Source organism: Oncorhynchus mykiss, chromosome 25 (assembly GCF_057628025.1).
Source record: "Oncorhynchus mykiss isolate SJ-2025 chromosome 25, ASM5762802v1, whole genome shotgun sequence".
Lineage (NCBI taxonomy): Eukaryota > Metazoa > Chordata > Actinopteri > Salmoniformes > Salmonidae > Oncorhynchus > Oncorhynchus mykiss.
The window spans coordinates 89405001-89430975 of record NC_143046.1 but is presented as its reverse complement, the minus strand read 5'-3'; the positions used below and the strand labels follow the sequence as shown (position 1 = coordinate 89430975).

The 25975-nt window shown below is 44.9% G+C and overlaps 1 protein-coding gene and 1 long non-coding RNA gene across 10 annotated transcripts in view; one reads left to right on the top strand and one right to left on the bottom strand.

The window, feature by feature from the left end:
* The window catches only part of LOC110519337 (M1-specific T cell receptor beta chain), a 123746-nt gene that overhangs the window by 51294 nt on the left and 46477 nt on the right, over nucleotides 1–25975 (top strand). The window contains exons 1-4 of one of the 9 annotated variants that reach the window (XM_090221407.1): nucleotides 11249–12084; nucleotides 12256–12407; nucleotides 13896–14000; nucleotides 14245–14293. The exons of 2 other annotated variants lie outside the window; for them this stretch is intronic. In XM_090221407.1, coding sequence (XP_090077533.1) covers nucleotides 13903–14000; nucleotides 14245–14293 — 147 coding nt within the window. In that variant the 5' untranslated portion in view covers nucleotides 11249–12084; nucleotides 12256–12407; nucleotides 13896–13902. Of the gene's footprint in view, nucleotides 1–11248; nucleotides 12098–12255; nucleotides 12408–12973; nucleotides 13002–13165; nucleotides 13316–13400; nucleotides 13476–13558; nucleotides 13656–13785; nucleotides 14001–14244; nucleotides 14294–25975 lie in introns of those variants that run through there. 6 more of the 9 variants (XM_090221408.1, XM_090221410.1, XM_090221411.1 and 3 more) reach the window with 6 other exon arrangements.
* Nucleotides 1–25975, bottom strand: part of LOC149972163 (uncharacterized) — a 240292-nt gene that overhangs the window by 176575 nt on the left and 37742 nt on the right. The window lies entirely within an intron of this gene.

Here is a 25975-nt window from a genome sequence, read left to right as displayed (position 1 = left end):
GCTGTCTGTTTGGTATCACTATGTCTCACAGGTAAGACTAAGACCATAGTAATATTTTAAGATAACAGACATTTCGTTGTCATGGAGAACATCTGTGTTGGCTAGCAGTTATGTCTCGATTGGATACATACAAACCTATTGACAATAAAATCACAGGTCAACTTAGATTAACAAACATTTGATAATATCATCTTCCTCCCCTCCCAGGCTTGGGTCTAGGTACCAGAGTTGTCCAGACTCCTGCTGCCTTGGTAATGACCCCAGGAGACTCCGCTGATCTCCACTGTTCTCACACTATAAAAGACTATGATGTTATCCTCTGGTACAGACAGACTCATTCTCAGGACAGACAGCTACAACTGCTGGGGTACCTTTACACAGACAACAAAAACCCAGAATCTCGTTTCAAGGACCAAATTAAATTGAGAGGAAACGCAGAACAGTATTGTGATTTAAGTGTTTCCAACCTGACACAAGAGGACAGTGCAGTGTATTTCTGTGCTGCCAGAGAGCACAGTGGAGCAGATCCTGTCTCAGCCCTACAAAAACCACATCTCAAATATAAAGTCACACCTCACACCTCCACTACAGTGTTCTGAACCATATAAACATCCTCAACAGTAAACATCCTCAATACTAAACATCCTCAATACTAAACATCCTCATTACTAAACATCCTCACTACTAAACATCCTCACTACTAAACCTCCTCAATACTAAACATCCTCAATACTAAACATCCTCATTACTAAACATCCTCACTACTAAACATCCTCACTACTAAACCTCCTCAATACTAAACATCCTCAATAGTAAACATCCTCATTACAAAACATCCTCGTTACTAAACATCCTCACTACTAAACATCCTCAATACTAAACATCCTCAATACTAAACATCCTCGTTACTAAACATCCTCAATACTAAACCTCCTCAATACTAAACATCCTCACTACTAAAACATCCTCACTACTAAACATCCTCAATACTAAACATCCTCAATACTAAACATCCTCAATACTAAACCTCCTCAATACTAAACCTCCTCAATACTAAACATCCTCAACACTAAACATCCTCAATACTCAACATCCTCAATACTAAACCTCCTCAATACTAAACATCCTCAATACTAAACATCCTCACTACTAAACATCCTCAATACTAAACATCCTCAATACTAAACATCCTCAATACTAAACATCCTCAACACTAAACATCCTCAATACTAAACATCCTCAACACTAAACATCCTCAATACTAAACATCCTCATTACTAAACATCCTCACTACTAAACATCCTCAATACTAAACATCCTCAACACTAAACATCCTCAATACTCAACATCCTCACTACTAAACATCCTCAACATTAAACATCCTGAATACTAAAACATCCTCAATACTAAACATCCTCACTACTAAACATCCTCATTACTAAACATCCTCAATACTAAACCTCCTCAATACTAAACATCCTCACTACTAAAACATCCTCAACACTAAACCTCCTCAATACTAAACATCCTCATTACTAAATCATCCTCAATACTAAACCTCCTCAATACTAAACATCCTCACTACTAAAACATCCTCAATACTAAACATCCTCACTACTAAACATCCTCAATACTAAACATCCTCAATACTAAACATCCTCAATACTAAACATCCTCATTACTAAACATCCTCACTACTAAACATCCTCATTACTAAACATCCTCAATACTAAACATCCTCACTACTAAACATCCTCAATACTAAACATCCTCAATACTTAGCATCCTCAATACTAAACAACCTCAATACTAAACATCCTCAATACTAAACATCCTCATTACTAAAACATCCTCAATACTAAACATCCTCACTACTAAAACATCCTCAATACTAAACATCCTCACTACTAAAACATCCTCAATACTAAACATCCTCAATACTAAACATCCTCAATACTAAACATCCTCAATACTAAACATCCTCAATACTAAATATCCACCATACAAAACTCCTAAAGAACTGCAACATTTAGGATTTATTTTCTTCAAAATCAAGAGGTCTTTCTTTTTTGCAAATTCTGTTTTGTTTTATGTTATTGTACCACTACCTTCCAGCTGATCCAGCAGAGGGCAGTAACGTTCCACTGTACTGTAAGCCGATAGGTCAGCTATAAGCTCCTCCCATCTCAGAACAAAGACATACTGTAGATCATAGAACTCTACAGCTCAGACGGACAAACAGACGGACAAGCCGACAGACAGCATGATCAGAGTTCTCCTCAGAGCCACTGTCTCACTCCTCTGGCTATCAGGTGAAGATAAGCTTCAGTATATCAGGTGAAGGTAAGGTTCAGTATATCAGGTGAAGATAAGGTTCAGTAGATCAGGTGAAGGTAAGGTTCAGTATATCAGGTTAAGGTAAGGTTCAGTATATCAGGTGAAGATAAGGTTCAGTAGATCAGGTGAAGGTAAGGTTCAGTATATCAGGTGAAGGTATGGTTCAGTATATCAGGTGAAGGTAATGTTCAGTATATCAGGTGAAGGTAAGGTTCAGTATATCAGGCGAAGATAAGGTTCAGTATATCAGGTGAAGGTAAGGTTCAGTTTATCAGGTGAAGGTAAGGTTCAGTATATCAGGTGAAGGTAAGGTTCAGTATATCAGGTGAAGGTAAGGTTCAGTATATCAGGTGAAGATAAGGTTCAGTATATCAGGTGAAGGTAAGGTTCAGTTTATCAGGTGAAGGTAAGGTTCAGTATATCAGGTGATGGTAAGGTTCAGTATATCAGGTGAAGGTAAGGTTCAGTATATCAGGTGATGGTAAGGTTCAGTATATCAGGTGATGGTAAGGTTCAGTATATCAGGTGAAGCTACATGATTACACTACCAGTCAAAAGTTCTAGAACACCTAATCATTCAAGGGTTTTTCTTTATTTTTACATCAAAACGATAAAATAACACAATTGGATCATGTAGTAACCAAAAAAGTATTATTCAAAGTAGCCACCCTTTGCCTTGATGACAGGAAAGGAAGACCCAGAGTTACCTGGCTGTCATGAGGATCGCCACAGGAAAGGAAGACCCAGAGTTACCTCTGCTACAGAAGATAACTTAATTAGAGTTACCAGCCTCAGAAATTGCAGCCCAAATAAATGCTTCACAGAGTTCAAGTAACAGACACATCTCAACATCAGCTGTTCAGAGGAGACTGCGTGAATCAGGCCTTCATGGTCGAATTTCTGTAAAGAAAACACTACTAAAGGACACCAATAAGAATACGAGACTTACTTGGGCCGAGAAACAGGAGCAATGGACATTAGACCGGTGGAAATTTGTCCTTTGGTCTGGAGTCCAAATTGGAGAATTATGGTTCCTACCGCTGTGTCTTTGTGAGATGCGGTGGAGGTGAACGGATGATATCCGCATGGTGTATTTCACCCCATAAAGCATGGGGGGAGGTGTTTTGGTGTGGGGGTGCTTTGCTGGTGACACGATCTGTGATTTATTTAGAATTCAAGGCACACTTAACCAGCATGGCTACCACAGTATTCTGCAGCGATACGCCATCCCATCTGGTTTGGGCTTGGTGGGACTATCATTTGTTTTCCAACAGGACAATGATCCAACACACCTCCAGGCTGTGGAAGGGCTATTTGACCAAGAAGGAGAGTGATGGAGTGCTGCATCAGATGACATGGCCTCCACAATCCCCCGACCTCAACCAAATTGAGATGGTTTGGGATGAGTCGGACCGCAGAGTGAAGGAAAAGCAGTCAACAAGTGCTCAGAATATGTGGGAAGTCAATCAAGACTGTTGGAACAGCATTCCAGGTGAAGCTGGTTCAGAGAATGCCAAGAGTGTGCAAAGCTGTCATCAAGGTTAATTAATCTCAAATATAAATAAATCTTGATTTGTTTAACACTTTTTTGGTCACTACATGATTCCATATGTGTTATTTCATAGTTTTGATGTCTTCACTATTATTATGCAATGTAGAAAATAGTCAAAATAAAGAAAAATCCTTGAATTAGTAGGTGTTCTAAAACTTTATGTATGTTTTTTTTTTTAAATACAAACTCATTAAAAATGCAAAGGTGAAATGTTCTGAGTCAAGAAGTATTCAACCCCTTTGTTATGCCAAGCCTAAATAAGTTCAGTAAAGTAAGTAAAAATGTGCTGAACAAGTCACATAATAAGTTGCATGGATTCACTCTGTGTGTAAAAATCATGTTTAACATGATGCTTGAATGATTACCTCATCTCTGTACTCTCTGTACTCCACACATACAATTATCAGTAAGGTCCCACGAAGACCAGGGAGGTTTTTCAATGCCTCGCAAAGAAGGGCATCTGATGGTAGATGGGTAAAAATAAATAAAACAGCAGACATTGAATATCGCTTTGGGCATGTTTACAATTACACTTTGAATGGTGTAACAATACACCCAGTCACTACAAAGATACAGGCGTCCTTCCTAACTCAGTTGCCAGAGAGGAAGGAAACCGCTCAGGGATTTCACCATGAGGCCAATGGTGACTTTAAAACAGTCCCACGAAGACCAGCCTTACAGAGTTTAATGGCTGTGATAGGAGAAAACTGAGGATGGATCCACAACATTGTAATTACTCCACAATACTAATCTAAATAACAGAGTGAAAAGAAGGAAGCCTGTACAGAAAAAAATATCCCAAAACATGCATCATGTTTGCAATAAGGCACTAAAGTAAAACAGCACAAAATTGGGCAAAGAAATGAATTAGTTATGTTTGGGCCAAATCCAACACAACACATCACTGAGTACCACTCCTCAAATTTTCAAGCATGGTGGTGGCTGCATCGTGTTATGGGTATGCTTGTCATCGGCAAAGACTGGGGAGTTTTTTAGGATAAAAATAAATGGAATAGAGCTAAGCACAGGTAAAATCCTAGAGGAAAACCTGGTTCGGTTTGCTTTAGAAAAGACACTGGGAGACAAGTTCACCTTTCAGCAGGACAATAGCCTAAAACACAAGGCCAAATCTACACTGGAGTTGCTTACCAAGACGACATTGAATGTTCCTGAGTGGCCTAGTTACAGTTTTGACTTAAACATGCTTGAAAATCCATGATAAAACTTGAAAATGGCTGTCTAGCAATGATCAACAACCAACTTGACAGAGATTGACAAATAAAAAATAAATAAAAATTACAAATTTGTACAATCCAAGGGGGGCAAAGCTCTTAGAGACTTACCCAGAAATGCTCACAGCTGTAATCATTGTCAAAGGTGATTCTAACATGCATTGACTCAGGTGTGAATACTTATGTAAATTAGATATTTCTGTAAAAAATATCTGCATATAAACATTTCTAAAAACATGTTTTCATTTTGTCATTGTGGGGTATTGTGATGTCATCGTGGGGTATTGTGATGTCATCGTGGGGTGTTGTGATGCCATCATGGGGTATTGTGATGTCATCGTGGATTATTGTGATGTCATCGTGGGGTATTGTGATGCCATCATGGGGTATTGTGATGTCATCATGGGGTATTGTGATGTCACCGTGGGGTATTGTGATGTCATCGTGGGGTATTGTGATGCCATCATGGGGTATTGTGATGTCATCATGGGGTATTGTGTGTAGATGAGTGAGACAATATATTTAATCCATTTTGAATTCAGCCTGTAAACACAGCTAAATGTGGAATAAGTCAAGGGGTATGAATACTTTCTGAAGGATCTGTATTTGAGTAGAAGATTACGACAGGAGCCACATATTGCTTTTGAAAAGCCATCCCTCAGCATGACAGGTCCCCTTATCTATTCTAAACCCATCCCTCAGCATGACAGGTCCTGTTATCTCTAAATCCATCACTCAGCGTGACAGGTCCCCTTGTCTCTTCTAAATCCATCACTCAGCGTGACAGGTCCTGTTATCTCTAGACCCATCACTCAGCGTGACAGGTCCCCTTGTCTTTTCTAAATCCATCAGTCTGCGTGACAGGTCCCCTGATCTATTCTAAATCCATCACTCAGCGTGACAGGTCCCCTTGTCTCTTCTAAATCCATCACTCAGTGTGACAGGTCCCCTTGTCTCTTCTAAATCCATCACTCAGCGTGACAGGTCCCCTTGTCTCTTCTAAATCCATCACTCAGCGTGACAGGTCCCCTTGTCTCTTCTAAATCCATCACTCAGCGTGACAGGTCCCCTTGTCTCTTCTAAATCCATCACTCAGTGTGACAGGTCCCCTTGTCTCTTCTAAATCCATCACTCAGCGTGACAGGTCCCCTTGTCTCTTCTAAATCCATCACTCAGTGTGACAGGTCCCCTTGTCTCTTCTAAATCCATCACTCAGCGTGACAGGTCCCCTTGTCTCTTCTAAATCCATCACTCAGCGTGACAGGTCCCCTTGTCTCTTCTAAATCCATCACTCAGCGTGACAGGTCCCCTTGTCTCTTCTAAATCCATCACTCAGCGTGACAGGTCCCCTTGTCTCTTCTAAATCCATCACTCAGCGTGACAGGTCCCCTTGTCTCTTCTAAATCCATCACTCAGCGTGACAGGTCCCCTTGTCTCTTCTAAATCCATCACTCAGCGTGACAGGTCCCCTTGTCTCTTCTAAATCCATCACTCAGCGTGACAGGTCCCCTTGTCTCTTCTAAATCCATCACTCAGCGTGACAGGTCCCCTTGTCTCTTCTAAATCCATCACTCAGCGTGACAGGTCCCCTTGTCTCTTCTAAATCCATCACTCAGCGTGACAGGTCCCCATGTCTCTTCTAAATCCATCACTCAGTGTGACAGGTCCCCTTATCTATTCTAAATCCATCACTCAGTGTGACAGGTCCCCTTGTCTCTTCTAAATCCATCACTCAGTGTGACAGGTCCCCTTGTCTCTTCTAAATCCATCACTCAGTGTGACAGGTCCCCTTGTCTCTTCTAAATCCATCACTCAGCGTGACAGGTCCCCTTGTCTCTTCTAAATCCATCACTCAGCGTGACAGGTCCCCTTGTCTCTTCTAAATCCATCACTCAGCGTGACAGGTCCCCTTGTCTCTTCTAAATCCGGGTTAAGTGTGCATTATGTCAAGAAGCAGTGCGACTTGGTTGGGTTGTGTTTCAGAGGACGCACGGCTCTCGACCTTCGCCTCTCCCGCGTTCATACGGGAGTTGCAGCGACAATTCTCATCTCCCCAGAACCCTTAACTGAGACAACATGATCACAGTTCTCATCTCTCCACCATCCTTCACTGAGAAAACATGATCATAGTTCTCATCTCTCCACCATCCTTCACTGAGACAATATGATCACAGTTCTCATCTCTCCACCATCCTTCACTGAAACAACATGATCACAGTTCTCATCTCTCCACCATCCTTCACTGAGACAACATGATCACAGTTCTCATCTCTCCACCATCCTTCACTGAGACAACATGATCACAGTTCTCATCTCTCCACCATCCTTCTCTGAGACAAAATGATCACAGTTCTCATCTCTCCACCATCCTTCACTGAGACAACATGATCACAGTTCTCATCTCTCCACCATCCTTCACTGAGACAACATGATCACAGTTCTCATCTCTCCACCATCCTTCACTGAGACAACATGATCACAGTTCTCATCTCTCCACCATCTTTCACTGAAACAACATGATCACAGTTCTCATCTCTCCACCATACTTCACTGAGACAACATGATCACAGTTCTCATCTCTCCACCATCCTTTACTGAGACAAAATGATCACAGTTCTCATCTCTCCACCATCCTTCACTGAAACAACATGATCACAGTTCTCATCTCTCCACCATCCTTCACTGAGACAAAATGATCACAGTTCTCATCTCTCCACCATCCTTCACTGAAACAACATGATCACAGTTCTCATCTCTCCACCATCCTTCACTGAGACAAAATGATCACAGTTCTCATCTCTCCACCACCCTTAACTGAGACAATATGATCACAGTTCTCATCTCTCCACCATCCTTCACTGAGACAATATGATCACAGTTCTCATCTCTCCACCACCCTTAACTGAGACAATATGATCACAGTTCTCATCTCTCCACCATCCTTCACTGAGACAAAATGATCACAGTTCTCATCTCTCCACCATCCTTCACTGAGACAAAATGATCACAGTTCTCATCTCTCCACCATCCTTCACTGAGACAAAATGATCACAGTTCTCATCTCTCCACCATCCTTCACTGAAACAACATGATCACAGTTCTCATCTCTCCACCATCCTTCACTGAGACAAAATGATCACAGTTCTCATCTCTCCACCATCCTTCACTGAAACAACATGATCACAGTTCTCATCTCTCCACCATCCTTCACTGAGACAAAATGATCACAGTTCTCATCTCTCCACCATCCTTCACTGAGACAAAATGATCACAGTTCTCATCTCTCCACCATCCTTCACTGAGACAAAATGATCACAGTTCTCATCTCTCCACCATCCTTCACTGAAACAACATGATCACAGTTCTCATCTCTCCACCATCCTTCACTGAGACAAAATGATCACAGTTCTCATCTCTCCACCATCCTTCACTGAAACAACATGATCACAGTTCTCATCTCTCCACCATCCTTCACTGAGACAAAATGATCACAGTTCTCATCTCTCCACCATCCTTCACTGAGACAAAATGATCACAGTTCTCATCTCTCCACCATCCTTCACTGAGACAAAATGATCACAGTTTTCATCTCCCTCGTAGTCTCCATCCTTTGACATACATGGATGGAAACAACATGTAAGAGTCACAATTTTTCGAGACCAAAAATTATTTAATTGAATCTCATTCATGACTGAAATGTCTATTATCTTGTCTTCTCTTCTCTCCCTCCTCTGATTCAGACAGTGGTGATTTAGACAGTGGTGATGAGACAGTGTTGAATCAGACAGTGGTGATTCAGAGAGTGGTGATGAGACAGTGTTGAATCAGAGAGTGGTGATTCAGAGAATGGTGATTCAGACAGTGGTGATTCAGAGAATGGTGATTCAGACAGTGGTGATTCAGACAGTGGTGATTCAGAGAGTGGTGATGAGACAGTGTTGAATCAGACAGTGTTGAATCAGACAGTGGTGATTCAGAGAGTGGTGATGAGACAGTGTTGAATCAGACAGTGGTGATTCAGAGAATGGTGATTCAGACAGTGGTGATTCAGACAGGCAGGGGAGCCTAGTGGTTAGAGCGTTGGACTAGTAACCGGAAGGTTGCAAGTTCAAACCCCCGAGCTGACAAGGTACAAATCTGTTGTTCTGCCCCTGAACAGGCAGTTAACCCAATGTTCCTAGGCCGTCATTGAAAATAAGAATTTGTTCTTAACTGACTTGCCTAGTTAAATAAAGGTAAAATAAAAAATAAAATAAAAGACAGTGGTGATTCAGAGAATGGTGATTCAGACAGTGGTGAGTAAGACAGTGGTGAGTAAGACAGTGGTGATGAGACAGTGTTGAATCAGACAGTGGTGATTCAGAGAGTGGTGATGAGACAGTGTTGAATCAGACAGTGTTGAATCAGACAGTGGTGATTCAGAGAGTGGTGATGAGACAGTGTTGAATCAGACAGTGGTGATTCAGAGAATGGTGATTCAGAGAGTGGTGATTCAGACAGTGGTGATTCAGACAGTGGTGATTCAGAGAGTGGTGATGAGACAGTGTTGATTCAGACAGTGGTGATCAGAGAGTGGTGATTCAGACAGTGGTGCTTCAGACAGTGGTGATTCAGAGAGTGGTGATTCAGACAGTGGCCCAGGTCCATATGTAACCAACCCAACACCTCCGTGGCTAGGCACTGTTACCTGACTAACACTGACTGTGACTACATATACTGGGACAGGCATTTCCAGGGAGAGGGCCCTAAACTACTAGCCAGGTTATGAGGCAGAGTTCCCAGCTGGATCACTGAGCTATGAGACAGAGTTCCCAGCTGGATCACTGAGCTATGAGACAGAGTTCCCAGCTGGATTAGTGAGCTATGAGACAGAGTTCCCAGCTGGATTAGTGAGCTATGAGACAGAGTTCCCAGCTGGATCACTGAGCTATGAGACAGAGTTCCCAGCTGGATCACTGAGCTATGAGACAGAGTTCCCAGCTGGATTAGTGAGCTATGAGACAGAGTTCCCAGCTGGATTAGTGAGCTATGAGACAGAGTTCCCAGCTGGATTAGTGAGCTATGAGACAGAGTTCCTAGCTGGATCACTGAGCTATGAGACAGAGTTTAAGTCTGTATTCAAGGTGTGGAGCCCAAAGAGCCAGGAGTGCAGTAGGATCTCAGTAAGGCAGTGGTCTCTGACAGTACACAGAGAAGGGACCAAGCAGTGTATCTGTTTGCTGCCAGTCAACCAGTGAAGCAGGTGTACTGCAACTCTGTGACAAAATCACATTTTGGGAGGCTGCCAAGGAGGCACTATCTGGCACCTGACTGACCTGGCCCTCTATGTGAAGATACTGTAGGCAAGAAGTCAGGGGGAGGAACAACCTAGCAGGATGTCTATCCGACAGGGGGAGGAATAGCCTAGCAAGATGTCTATCCGACAGGGGGAGGCACAGCCCAGACATTATAACAGTTTTCAAGAGGATGTGGTGATGAATTCATCTCTCTCTCTCTACCCTGCTGTAGAAGGCAGCTGGTACTTTCAGTACAGTGTAGAAAGATGTCTCCGACAACATGTTGTCTAGGCTTGTTCTTCATCTTATTTCCATGTGAGGTTCCCTCAATCTAAATATAAATGAATATAATAGCTAACTGTATCTTACTGTATATATCTTAATATGCTTTTTTGGTGAATTCTGTATCATCCAACTATCTGATTGCCAGCTTTGCAGAATTCTGAATTCATAATCACTCTCTAAACTGGCTTTTCAACAGGTCATGTAAAGTGTGTTGCGTTTAGTCAGTCTCCGTCCCTGACAGTGAAGGACGGGCGCGAGGCGGAGATCCACTGTAGCCATGATGACAGTAACCTGTTGGTGATGTTGTGGTACCAACAGAGACAGGCCAGTATGACTCTGATCGGGTACAGTTACGGCACCACTGAGCCTAACTACGAGGGTTTGTTTGAGGAGAGGTTCAGGCAGAAGAGAGAGGGAAACCTGAAGGGAACTCTCGTCATCTCCAAACTAACAGTAGCAGACTCTGCTGTGTACTTCTGCGCAGCCAGTCGCACAGTGATGTGGCTTTACGTCAGCCTCTCACCAAAAACCTGACACACACACACACACAGGAAATCCAACGCAGGCTGCCACGCCGGCTTTTCAAACGGTCTTATATGACATCTGGTGGATTTGTGTTAAGACGTCCGCATATTTCAGTTCAGAAGAGTTTGTGTTTGTATTATGATGACATTTTGTGACGTTTTTTGTTCATTTTATTTTCGGCTGATCGGGCACAAAATGTCAGTAGCCGAAGTCTATGCGCTTTTTTCGGTGATTGGTCAAAAGTAGAGAGTCTTCATCAAAGATTTTGTTTTCAATGAGAGATGACTCGTCGTCATTTAGAAATAGAGAACCACACATCTTAGTTAGATGTAAAATTGCGAGACTAAAATCTCATCTGTAAAAATTTCAAAATAAATGACAGATGTATTGAGTTGTCTTAGATTAATTCGGACAATTTTGAGGAAGTGTATACTGGCTACGGCGTATCTAGATGGACAAACAGTACCATTTGTCACTTTTTTCTCGTTTTTTCAAGTGAAGGTCTTCACAGAGTATGCGAGCACACTAGGGGCCAGCCGAACTGAAGCATGCTGACACAATTAGTGACCTTGAGGGAGGGGATTCAGCGACCTTGGGGGAGGGGTTTCAGTGACCCAGGGGATGGGCTTCAGTGACCCTAGGGAGGGGTTTCAGTGACCCAAGGGGAGGGGCTTCAGGGTCCTTGGGGGAGGGGCTTCAGTGACCCAGGGGGAGGGACCTCAGTAACCCTGGGGGAGGGGCATCAGTGACCCTGGGGGAAGGGCCTCAGTGAGAGCCGTACTCCGTGTACAATGAGGTTGAATGTCATTCACAGAGATTATGAGTGACATGACGCATCCTATAGTCCTCCTGAGTTGGCTGTTTCTCCTGTCCCCAAGTGAGTGTCTGAGGTTAGCTTTGTAGCTGGGATTCTTGGAGTAATTAGAGTTGTACCAACTCTTAATAGACACAGTGATGGCTTGTCTCTCTTCTTCCTCCTCTCTTCTCCTCTCTTCCTCTCCTGTCCCCTGATCCTCTCCCCTGCCCTGCTCTCCTCTCTTCTCAACAGGTCAGTGTCGAGCAGCAGGCCCCGTAGTGCTTCAGCCCAGACAGCTCCTCACCCTTCCTGGTAACACCACCACCTCCAGTCCAGTCACCCTGCAGTGCTCCCTGGGTCCAGGCTTCAGCATGCCCAGCTACACCATGATGTGGTACCGACAGGTCAGAGAAGTTACCAGGGCATGACACCATGATGTGGTACTGATAGGTCAGAGAAGTTACCAGGGCATTACACCATGATGTGGTACTGATAGGTCAGAGAAGTTACCAGGGCATTACACCATGATGTGGTACCGACAGGTCAGAGAAGTTACCAGGGCATTACACCATGTGGCCAGCAGGTTGGCATAGGCTGATCTGATACATCAGCCCTCCCTAATTCATCAGACCAGCCTAGTTCATCAGCCCTCCCTAATTCATCAGACCAGCCTAATTCATCAGACCAGCCTAATGCATCAGACCAGCCTAGTTCATCAGCCCTCCCTAATTCATCAGACCAGCCTAATTCATCAGACCAGCCTAATTCATCAGACCAGCCTAATGCATCAGACCAGCCTAATTCATCAGCCCTCCCTAATTCACCCTCCTGTCTCAGCCTCCAGTATTTATGCTGCAGTAGTTTATGCGTCAGGGGGCTAGGGTCAGTTTGTTATATCTGGAGTACTTCTCCTGTCGTATCCGGTGTCCTGTGTGAATTTGGGGTGGAGTGGAGTGGCCAGCAGGTTGCTAGGTGAGGTGGGGTGGAGTGGCCAGCAGGTTGCTAGGTGAGGTGGGGTGGAGTGGAGTGGCCAGCAGGTTGGTAAGTGAGGTGGAGTGGGGTGGGGTGGAGTGGCCAGCAGGTTGGTAGGTGAGGTGGGGTGGCCAGCAGGTTGGTAGGTGAGGTGGAGTGGGGTGGGGTGGAGTGGCCAGCAGGTTGGTAGGTGAGGTGGGGTGGCCAGCAGGTTGGTAGGTGGGGTGGGGTGGGGTGGCCAGCAGGTTGGTAGGTGGGGTGGAGTGGCCAGCAGGTTGGTAGGTGAGGTGGGGTGTCCAGCAGATTCGTAGGTGGGGTGGCCAGCAGGTTGGTAGGTGAGGTGGGGTGTCCAGCAGATTCGTAGGTGGGGTGGCCAGCAGGTTGGTAGGTGAGGTGGGGTGGGGTGGGGTGGAGTGGCCAGCAGGTTGGTAGGTGAGGTGGGGTGGCCAGCAGGTTGGTAGGTGGGGTGGGGTGGGGTGGCCAGCAGGTTGGTAGGTGGGGTGGAGTGGGGTGGGGTGGGGTGGCCAAAAGGTTGGTAAGTGAGGTGGAGTGGGGTGGGGTGGAGTGGCCAGCAGGTTGGTAGGTGAGGTGGGGTGGCCAGCAGGTTGGTAGGTGGGGTGGGGTGGGGTGGCCAGCAGGTTGGTAGGTGGGGTGGAGTGGCCAGCAGGTTGGTAGGTGAGGTGGGGTGTCCAGCAGATTCATAGGTGGGGTGGCCAGCAGGTTGGTAGGTGAGGTGGGGTGTCCAGCAGATTCGTAGGTGGGGTGGCCAGCAGGTTGGTAGGTGAGGTGGGGTGTCCAGCAGATTCGTAGGTGGGGTGGCCAGCAGGTTGGTAGGTGAGGTGGGGTGTCCAGCAGATTCGTAGGTGGGGTGGCCAGCAGGTTGGTAGGTGAGGTACCATAACATGCTTTGGTACCAACAGGTCCGCTATGGAGGTCCAGTGGAGTTCCTCATTAAGGAGTACGAGAAAACCAAGGGGCGATACAAAGAGGACCTGGACACATCGGGGAACAGGTTCATCCTGCAGGTGATGGAGAGCATCTGAGCCGGGTTCCTCTTGACGTTTCTTCTCTCTGTGTAGAGGAGAGGAGAGGAGAGGAGAGGAGAGGAGAGGAGAGGAGAGGAGAGGAGAGGAGAGGAGAGGAGAGGAGAGGAGAGGAGATGTTTCTTCTCTCTGGGTCTCGGCTGAGTTTATTTACCAGCACGTGCCGAATAAAAAGGCCTTTTTCTAAATGATAATTGATTGATTGATGTGTTTTGATTGGTTGCAGATTTCTGAGCTGGTTGTGGAGGACAGTGGTGTCTACTACTGCGCTGCTAGTCACGGTGAAACAACAGCCTGAAGAGCAGTACAAATACAACACTCCTCTGTTTACTATACATGAGGTGGGGTCTGAGTCCCAAACGGTACCCTATTCCCTATATAGTGCACTACATTTGGTCTAAAGTAGTGCACTATATCGGGAACAGGGTGCCGTTTGGGACTCAGCCTAATCTCTCTGTCTATCTGTCTGTCTGTCTCCGTCTGTCTGTCACACAGATGGCTCAGAGCAGGAAGACAGTGTCGGCTGTGGCTCTTCTGGTAATGATAATAAACCGTCTGTCTAACCAAAGACATTTGCAAATCATTATAGATATATTCATGCATAAAGCACAGGAGGTTGGTGGGTCCTTAAATGGGGAGGACGGGCGTGTGGTAATAACTGGAGCGGAATGAGTGGAATGGTACCAAACACGTGGTTTCCATGGTTTCCCTGTGTTTGATGCCATTCCATTCGCTCCGGTCCAGACATTATTATGAGCCGTCCTCGACCTCAGCAGCCTCCACTGGTGCACACTGACTGCAGTAGTATAAACAGTAGGCCAAGTGGGTAATGTAGTTCATACATTGTAGTTCAGAGTTCATCCTATGGAGGGCACTGTTACAATATGAGAGAAAGAGAGAGAGAGAGAGAGCAGGGGTGAGAGAGAGAGAGTGGGGGTGAAAGAGAGAGAGAGTGAGGGTGAGAGAGAGAGAGGGGGTGAGAGAGAGAGAGAGAGAGGTCAGGATCAGAGGTCAGGATCAGAGCTCCTGCATTTTTCAGCATTTTCTTTAAAAAAGATAGGTTAGGAGTTAGATAAACTTGGATTTTTTGTCAGGAACACATACTGGATTCTACCCTCTTCAACATAACCCCTACTTCAAATCAAAACTTAAAACCTACAACCTCATTTTGGACGGAATTACGGAATCACCTGGAAAGTTCACAACAACCAAGGATTTTTTACCCTATACAGCAAATTCTCTGGAAAACAACAGAAACCTGAAAACACCATCCAACCTGGAACTGAGTGAGTAATGTTTAGTCTGAAACAATATTTTATTTCCAAAAGCCAAGAAGAAAAATACACAACATTACTTTATAAGGACTGAATTCTAACATAATTCTGCCAAGCTTGATACAGCTTCAACTAGCACTGACGTGTCAAGTGAGAGGTGTCAAAGCCCATTAGCCCAACAATGGCAGGAGAGTCACACAGTCTACCCCAACCAAATGGAGAGGCCTTAGAAGCTCCCTCCCGCTGTTCAGAGGTAATTAAAATACAGTACCCTTTGCATGTAAAGAATGATAAGGCAAGAAAAGACCACAAGAAGAAGCTCCTTATGGAAAATCAAGAGACACTTTTTGCTGACTATTACAAAAATGGGAACATCAGCAACCTCATCTTCCACACAAACCATCCCCTGGCATGGCACAGTGCTATATTAGCACACTACCCCTTTGTTACGAGAGGGGGGATTAACGAGGGGTGGAAACTCAGAATACTTGATAACGAGGACTCTGAGTTAAGTAATATAAATATCTATAAATCCGGATCAGTAATGGTACAGAATAACCACAAACAGTTTCAGCTGGACTTTCACCTAATCAAAGAATTAGCCCAGCAGGAGAAGCTCTGCCTTGATAATGATACCCCCACACAGAGCGGGTCAGACCAGACCTCTTCATTATGTAACCCCACAGATGAGCAACCCCCAGTGGAGAGTCAACCTCCCAGCACAGATTACCACTCCCTCATTGAAATGAAGGACAAATTCACCCAGCTGGAGGTAAGACAGGTGGAGCTGGAACAGCAGGTGATTACACTTCAGTCAGCGCAGACCCAGACAACAGTCCAGCACAACAACAGCCCCTTAACCAGACCCGGAGAGCTGGAGGTGGACAGAGACATATCTGCACTTTGGACAGTGGTGAGACAAATACAACAGGAGAAAGAGGAGCAGAACAGAGCACTAGAGGAGAGTATCAGACTGCTGGTGGAGGAGAGGTTGAGGGGGATGGAGGAGAAGTTGATGGGGACGGCGTGTGACAGAGAACAACCCACTAGAGAGGTGGCCACCCCCACAGAGAAGCCAGCAGAACAGCCCACTTCAGCACCCAACAAAAGTCTCGACACCACAGCAGAACAGTCCACACCAGACCCTGAACATAGAGTCGACACCACAGCAGAACAGTCCACACCAGACCCTGACCATAGAGTCGAAATCACAGCAGAACAGACAAATGAAGAACCCCAAGCCCAGAGGCTCTCACCCCCTCTGAGCACCCCCCCTGTCAGCCACCCTGATAGCCCTTTTGACAACCCCCCCACACCCACTGAGGACAAACACAAGACACAGATTGTACTACTTATGGACTCAAATGGGAAATATATAGAAGAAAAAAAACTTTTTCCCAAACACAGTGTGTCTAAACTCTGGTGTCCAAACACCCAGCGTGCCCTCGACCTTCTGTCTGAGGCCAAACTAGGCTCACCCAGCCACATAATAATACACACAGGCACAAACGACCTGAGAGCACTGCAGGAAAGAGTGGCCACAGCACTGAAGAGAGTGATTGAAAAGGCTTCTTCTACTTTCCCCAACGCACAAGTGGTTATCTCCACCCTGCTACCACGAAAAGACTTCCACCCTGCCACAATACAGCGGGTAAATGCAAGTATTTCCCGTGACTGTGCCTCAAAACCAAACGTTTTCCTGGCCCACCACTCCACCCTGGACTTGAACAGCCTCTATGACCAGGTCCACCTCTACAAGGCAGCAGTGCCCACCTTTGCCCGAACTCTAAAGGACATCGCTCTCAAACGTATCCCCAACACTTCACACAGGAGCAACAGATCAATAGACACCCCACCCAGACCAGCGAGACACCCTCCCAGATCTGCAGGACCCCCCCCTGGACCTACACATAGAGGACCCACGCCAAGAGGAATTACATCCAGACCACAGTACACCCAGACACATCCACACCCCCACCCCAACCAATCAACACCCCCCCACGTCAACCATGCCCACACCCCATTTAGGCCCACCCAGGTCAGACCTATGCCACTCCTGCCCACCCCATGCACCCCACCCCCGCAAAGAGGGCCTCAACATGGAAGCCACACATACGCCCAGGTAGTGAGCGGGCAAACAGTCCCAACCCCCACTCTCACACTCGCCGAAGCCAATGGCATGTACCAGATGCTCAGCAGGCTCTGCTCACACTTACTGGCCTGAGGCCAAACCACGACCAACAACATTGGACACTCTATGGAACAAAAAGCCTTCACTATATTATCATGGAATATCCAAGGCCTGAGGTCATCTGCCTTTGGCCTAAAGAGCAGAAACCCGGACTTCACCAAAGAAATCGGTAATACAGACATTGTCATCCTGCAAGAAACCTGGTATAGAGGAGACGGACCCACTGGTTGCCCTCTAGGTTACAGAGAGCTGGTAGTCCCATCCACCAAACTACCAGGTGTGAAACAGGGAAGGGACTCAGGGGGTATGCTAATTTGGTATAGAGCAGACCTAACTCACTCCATTAAATTAATCAAAACAGGAACATTTTACATTTGGCTAGAAATTCAAAAGGAAATTATCCTAACAGAGAAAAATGTCCTCCTGTGTGCTACCTATATCCCCCCACTAGAATCCCCATATTTTAATGAAGACAGCTTCTCCATCCTGGAGGGGGAAATCAATCATTTCCAGGCCCAGGGACATGTACTAGTCTGTGGCGACCTAAATGCCAGAACCGGACAAGAACCTGACACCCTAAGCACACAGGGGGACAAACACCTGCCTGGAGGTGACAGCATTCCCTCCCACATATGCCCCCCTAGGCACAACTATGACAACATAACCAACAAAAACGGGTCACAACTCCTGCAGCTCTGTCGCACGCTGGGTATGTACATAGTCAACGGTAGGCTTCGAGGGGACTCCTATGGTAGGTACACCTATAGCTCATCTCTTGGCAGTAGTACTGTAGACTACTTTATCACCGACCTCAACCCAGAGTCTCTCAGAGCGTTCACAGTCAGCCCACTGACACCCCTATCAGACCACAGCAAAATCACAGTCTACTTAAACAGAGCAATAATCAATCATGAGGCATCAAAGCCAAAGGAACTGAGTAACATTAAGAAATGCTATAGATGGAAGGAATGCAGTTTGGAAACCTACCAAAAAACAATTAGGCAACAACAAATTCAATCCCTTTTAGACAATTTCCTGGGTAAAACGTTCCGCTGTAATAGTGAAGGTGTAAACTTGGCAGTAGAAAATCTTAACAGTATATTTGACCTCTCAGCTTCCCTATCAAATCTAAAAATCTCAAATAGAAAACCGAAGAAAATTAACAATAATGACAAATGGTTTGATGAAGAATGCAAAAATCTAAGAAAGAAATTGAGAAACCTGTCCAACCAAAAACATAGAGACCCGGAAAACCTGAGTCTACGCCTTCACTATGGTGAATCACTAAAACAATACAGAAATACACTACGGAAAAAGAAGGAACAGCATGTCAGAAATCAGCTCAATGCAATTGAAGAATCCATAGACTCTAACCACTTCTGGGAAAATTGGAAAACACTAAACAAACAACAACAAGAAGAATTATCTATCCAAAATGGAGATGTATGGGTAAACCACTTCTCCAATCTTTTTGGCTCTATAACAAAGAATAAAGAGCAAAAACATATACATGATCAAATACAGATCTTAGAATCATCTATTAAAGACTACCAGAACCCACTGGATTATCCAATTACATTGAATGAGTTACAGGACAAAATAAAAACCCTCCAACCCAAAAAGGCCTGTGGTGTTGATGGTATCCTCAATGAAATGATCAAATATACAGACAACAAATTCCAATTGGCTATACTAAAACTCTTTAACATCATACTTAGCTCTGGCATCTTCCCCAATATTTGGAACCAAGGACTGATCACCCCAATCCACAAAAGTGGAGACAAATTTGACCCCAATAACTACCGTGGAATATGTGTCAACAGTAACCTTGGGAAAATCCTCTGCATTATTATTAACAGCAGACTCGTACATTTCCTCAATGAAAACAATGTACTGAGCAAATGTCAAATTGGCTTTTTACCAAATTACCGTACAACAGACCATGTATTCACCCTGCACACCCTAATTGACAACCAAACAAACCAAAACAAAGGCAAAGTCTTCTCATGCTTTGTTGATTTCAAAAAAGCCTTCGACTCAATCTGGCATGAGGGTCTGCTATACAAACTGATGGAAAGTGGTGTTGGGGGTAAAACATACGACATTATAAAATCCATGTACACAAACAACAAGTGTGCGGTTAAAATTGGCAAAAAACACACACGTTTCTTCACACAGGGTCGTGGGGTTAGACAGGGATGCAGTTTAAGCCCCACCCTCTTCAACATATATATCAACGAATTGGCGCGGGCACTAGAAAAGTCTGCAGCACCCGGCCTCCCCCTGCTAGAATCCGAAGTCAAATGTCTGCTGTTTGCCGATGATCTGGTGCTTCTGTCACCAACCAAGGAGGGCCTACAGCAGCACCTAGATCTTATGCACAGATTCTGTCAGACCTGGGCCCTGACAGTAAATCTCAGTAAGACCAAAATAATGGTGTTCCAAAAAAGGTCCAGTCACCAGGACCACAAATACAAATTCAATCTAGACACTGTTGCCCTAGAGCACACAAAAAACTATACATACCTTGGCCTAAACATCAGCGCCACAGGTAACTTCCACAAAGCTGTGAACGATCTGAGAGACAAGGCAAGAAGGGCATTCTATGCCATCAAAAGAAACATAAATTTCAACATACCAATTAGGATTTGGCTAAAAATACTTGAATCAGTCATAGAGCCCATTGCCCTTTATGGTTGTGAGGTCTGGGGTCCGCTCACCAACCAAGACTTCACAAAATGGGACAAACACCAAATTGAGACTCTGCACGCAGAATTCTGCAAAAATATCCTCCGTGTACAACGTAGAACACCAAATAATGCATGCAGAGCAGAATTAGGCCGATACCCACTAATTATCAAAATCCAGAAAAGAGCCGTTAAATTCTACAACCACCTAAAAGGAAGTGATTCACAAACCTTCCATAACAAAGCCATCACCTACAGAGAGATGAACCTGGAGAAGAGTCCCCTAAGCAAGCTGGTCCTGGGGCTCTGTTCACAAACACAAACACACCCTACAGAGCCCCAGGACAACAGCACAATTAGACCCAACCAAATCATGAGAAAACAAAAAGATAATTACTTGACACATTGGAAAGAATTAACAAAAAAACAGAGCAAACTAGAATGCTATTTGGCCCTAAACAGAGAGTACACAGCGGCAGAATACCTGACCACTGTGACTGACCCAAAACTAAGGAAAGCTTTGACTATGTACAGACTCAGTGAGCATAGCCTTGCTATTGAGAAAGGCCGCCGTAGGCAGACATGGCTCTCAAGAGAAGACAGGCTATGTGCTCACTGCCCACAAAATGAGGTGGAAACTGAGCTGCACTTCCTAACCTCCTGCCCAATGTATGACCATATTAGAGAGACATATTTCCCTCAGATTACACAGATCCACAAAGAATTCGAAAACAAATCCAAATTTGAAAAACTCCCATATCTACTGGGTGAAATTCCACAGTGTGCCATCACAGCAGCAAGATTTGTGACCTGTTGCCACGAGAAAAGGGCAACCAGTGAAGAACACACACCATTGTAAATACAACCCATATTTATGCTTATTTATTTTATCTTGTGTCCTTTAACCATTTGTACATTGTTAAAACACTGTATATATATATATATAATATGACATTTGTAATGTCTTTACTGTTTTGAAACCTCTGTATGTGTAATGTTTACTGTTAATTTTTGTTGTTTTTCACTTTATATTTTCACTTTGTATGTTGTCTACCTCACTTGCTTTGGCAATGTTAACACATGTTTCCCATGCCAATAAAGCCCTTGAATTGAATTGAATTGAGAGAGAGAGTGGGGGTGAGAGAGAGAGAGGGGGTGAGAGAGAGAGAGCGAGAGAGAGAGAGTGGGGGTGAGAGAGAGAGAGCGGGGGTGAGAGAGAGAGCGAGAGAGAGAGAGTGGGGGTGAGAGAGAGAGAGGGGGTGAGAGAGAGAGCGAGAGAGAGAGAGTGGGGGTGAGAGAGAGAGCGGGGGTGAGAGAGAGAGAGCGAGAGAGAGAGCGGGGGTGAGAGAGAGAGAGAGAGAGAGAGAGAGAGAGAGAGAGAGAGAGAGAGAGAGGGAGTGAGAGAGAGAGAGTAAGAGAGAGGAGAGAAAGAGAGAGTGGGGGTGAGAGAGAGAGACAGAGAGAGAGAGAGAGTAGTCGGCATGTTCATTCACAAGCCTCTCATCACTGTCAACATGAAGTTGTATTGTGTGTTAGTGTCGTTTCTCCTGACCACCAGTAAGTACTTTATTCCACCTATGAGACATGCAGTCATCATCAGGACTATAATCCTAACTGACTCATATCATTATGACGTTTTTCTACCTACAGAATCAACATTTGGAGTAAACATCCTTCAACATCCTCCAAATCTTCTTTCAAAAGCGGGAGAATCCAGGACACTAGAATGTGCACACGATGACGCAGAGTTCTATAGAATGTTCTGGTACAAACAGAACACCAACGGAAACATGGAGCTGGTGGCTTATTCTATGGGGACGAGTGTGGCGGACGTAGAGCCCATCTTTGACAAGGCAAATTACATCATGATCCGCAACGAGCAGTTAAAGTCCTCTCTGCAGATTAGGAATGTGAAGTCTGGAGACTCTGCTGTGTATTACTGCGCTGCCAGCTCAGCACACTGACTCAGCTAGCTTCGCTGCTCTACAACAACCTATACCAGCCAGGGAGGAGAGGAGAGGAGAGGAGAGGAGAGGAGAGGAGAGGAGAGGAGAGGAGAGGAGAGGAGAGGAGAGGAGAGGGGAAGGAGGAGGGGAGAGAGAGAAGAGAGGAGGGGTAGAGGAGAGGAGAGGAGAGGAGAGGAGAGGAGAGGAGAGGAGAGGAGAGGAGAGGAGAGGAGAGGAGAGGAGAGGAGAGGAGAGGAGAGGAGAGGAGAGGAGAGGGAGAGGGGGAAGGAGGAAAGGGGCTAGAGAGAGACATTGTTACAACACTGTATACATGTATAGCCATAATAGGACATTTGAAATGTCTCTATTCCTTTCAAACTTTTGTGAGTGTAATGTTTACTGTTCTTTTTATTGTTTATTTCACTTTTGTTGATGATCTATTTCACTTGCTTTGACAATGTTAAAACATGTTTCCCATGCCAATAAAGACCTTTGAATTGAATTGAGATGAGAAGAAGCTGTTGAATGGTCACATGTTCTGTTTTGACAGCATCACTTCCTGGTGTCCCGGTCTGGTGAACAGGTGAGAGGTCTGAGGAACAACGATACGATACGACAGAAAGAAGTTTAGGCTGTCCTCTTTCTCTGTCAGTCCGCTGATCTTCTTCTTCTTCTATGGTATTAATGGTGGTCCCGCAAACAAACGTTAGAGGTGCATGCCGCCATCTACTGTGCAGGATATAAACAAAAAGATCCCACAAAACAGGAACATTGTGGGGGTTGTGGGGGAAAATCCACACAAAAACATCCTATTGACATTTTTACATTTGAGTCATTTAGCAGATGCTGTTATCCAGAGCAACATACATTTTAATACTTTTTCGTACTTCTCGTATTTCTTCTGTTAATTAAAAAAACGAATCCAAACCCAAAGGGTGGGGTATCTTCCCGATGCCAGAAACCCTTGTAGGTCTTTCGCTGTGAACTCTTGCAGGTCCAGAATCTTTTCTGCCACGGGCACAGTTTCTTCAATGAATGCCACAAAATCCAAGTGCTTCACTCACTTCGCCTCCGGTTCTCTCGACTGGCATCATTCTCAATGGGCTGTGGGTCCCCCACTACCATATCTTCTACTGCATTATTCTCAATGGGCTGTGGGTCCCCCACTACCATATCTTCTACTGCATCATTCTCAATGGGCTGTGGGTCCCCCACTACCATATCTTCTACTGCATCATTCTCAATGGGCTGTGGGTCCCCCACTACCATATCTTCTACTGCATCATTCTCAATGGGCTGTGGGTCCCCCACTACCATATCTTCTACTACATCATTCTCAATGGGCTGTGGGTCCCCCACTACCATATCTTCTACTACACCATTCTCAATGGGCTGTGGGTCCCCCACTACCCTATCTTCTACTACATCATTCTCAATGGGCTGTGGGTTCCCCACTACCATATCTTCTACTAAGCATGTTACTTTAAAATTTGCCAATTCGTGTGAGTCCTCAAGCAATTTTTATCTATTCTTCAACAATACAATTCAGCAGAATGAGCAGACTCCTGGTGACTGTGATTGATTCCACTTTTCCCATGCTTCACCTCCCAGCACCTCAAGCAGACCTCCCAGATAACATTCCTTATTCATCGTAAAGCTCTCACAAGTTCTCACAGAGCTTTCACAGGGTATCTCACAGAGCTCTAACAGGGTATCTCACAGAGCTCTAACAGGGTATCTCACATAGCTCTCACAAGTTATCTCACAGAGCTCTAACAAGGTATCTCACAGAGCTCTCACAAGTTATCTCACAGAGCTCTTACAGGGTATCTCACAGAGCTCTAACAGGGTATCTCACAGAGCTCTAACAGGGTATCTCACAGAGCTCTAACAGGGTATCTCACAGAGCTCTAACAGGATAGCTCACAGATCTCTTATATGGTATCTCACAGAGCTCTTACATGGTATCTCACAGAGCTCCAACAGGGTATCTCACAGAGCTCTAACAGGGTATCTCACAGAGCTCTAACAGGGTATCTCAAAGAGAATCTCATAAATCTATTACAAGGTAACTAATAAAGCTCTTACAGGGTTAAGCTCTTCTCGTTAAGCTCTTACATGGTATCTCATAGAGCTCTTCCAGGGTATCTCGTTAAGCTCTTCCAGGGTATCTCACAGAGCTCTAACAGGGTATCTCACAGAGCTCTTACAAGGTATCTCGTTAAGCTTTTACAGGGTATCTTATAGAGACTAGCTTTACATTAGAATGGAGAGACTCAACGGATCGCCCAGGTAACATTGATGAGGCTCCTCCTTCAAACAGATCCCCCAGGTAACATTGATGAGGCTCCTCCTACAAACAGATCCCCCAGGTAACACTGATGAGGCTCCTCCTTCAAACGGATGCCCCAGGTAACATTGATGAGGCTCCTCCTACAAACAGATCCCCCAGGTAACACTGATGAGGCTCCTCCTTCAAACGGATGCCCCAGGTAACATTGATGAGGCTCCTCCTACAAACAGATCCCCCAGGTAACACTGATGAGGCTCCTCCTTCAAACGGATGCCCCAGGTAACATTGATGAGGCTCCTCCTTCAAAACGGATCCCCCAGGTAACATTGATGAGGCTCCTCCTTCAAAACGGATCCCCCAGGTAACATTGATGAGGCTCCTCCTTCAAACGGATCCCCCAGGTAACATTGATGAGGCTCCTCCTTCAAAACGGATCCCCCAGGTAACATTGATGAGGCTCCTCCTTCAAACGGATCCCCCAGGTAACATTGATTACAACATTACTTCTCGTTTCGTTTTTGTTTTTCACGACAAGCCCGTTCTCATGCTCTGTACTCTCATCTTCACCCCGACAGCAGTTTCCAACAGAATATACAGTGGGGCAAAAAAGTATTTAAAAAAAAAAAAAAATCCTACAATGTGATTTTCTGGATTTTTTTTCTAATTTTGTCTGTCACAGTTGAAGTGTACCTATGATGAAAATGACAGGCCTCTCTCATCTTTTTAAGTGGGAGAACTTGCACAATTGGTGGCTGACTAAGTACTTTTTTGCCCCACTGTAAGTCTCCGCCATCTTCCCAACACTCGCTCCATCGCGTCGCATCACACGTCTATGAAGTTGTTTTGGTGGCAGAAGGATATGACGTCACTTCCTGCTCCGATGAACAAGGGTACGTTTAGTTTGTCTCAATGTTTTCTACATTGCGTGACGGTTAATACTGAATGACACATTTCCCCAAAACGCACCGTTCTTCAACTGCCCTTGAGGTACGCTTGCTCCCGTTTTGGTGGGTGTGTCCTGATTAATATGGGTGGGATCATTTAAAATTGCAGCACACCATACAATCACACCATACATTCACACCATATAATCACACCATACAATCACACCATACAATCACACCATACAATCACACCATACATTCACACCATACATTCACACCATACAACCACACCATATAATCACACCATACATTCACACCATACAATCACACCATACAATCACACCATACATTCACACCATACAATCACACCATACAATCACACCATACATTCACACCATACAATCACACCATACAATCACACCATACAATCACACCATACATTCACACCATACATTCACACCATACATTCACACCATACATTCACACCATACATTCACACCACAACCCTCACCCTCTTGGCCACCATTATCACAACCTTTTTCAACCGGTCGTTCAGTACAGTACCGTTTTCGTTGAATTCAACGTTACACATCGTTCTGTCATACTTATTAACGCACCCCAGGTGAGCAGTCTGAGGAAGAAGGAGACAGCTAGAAGGTGACATAATTTCCTGGTCTGATGA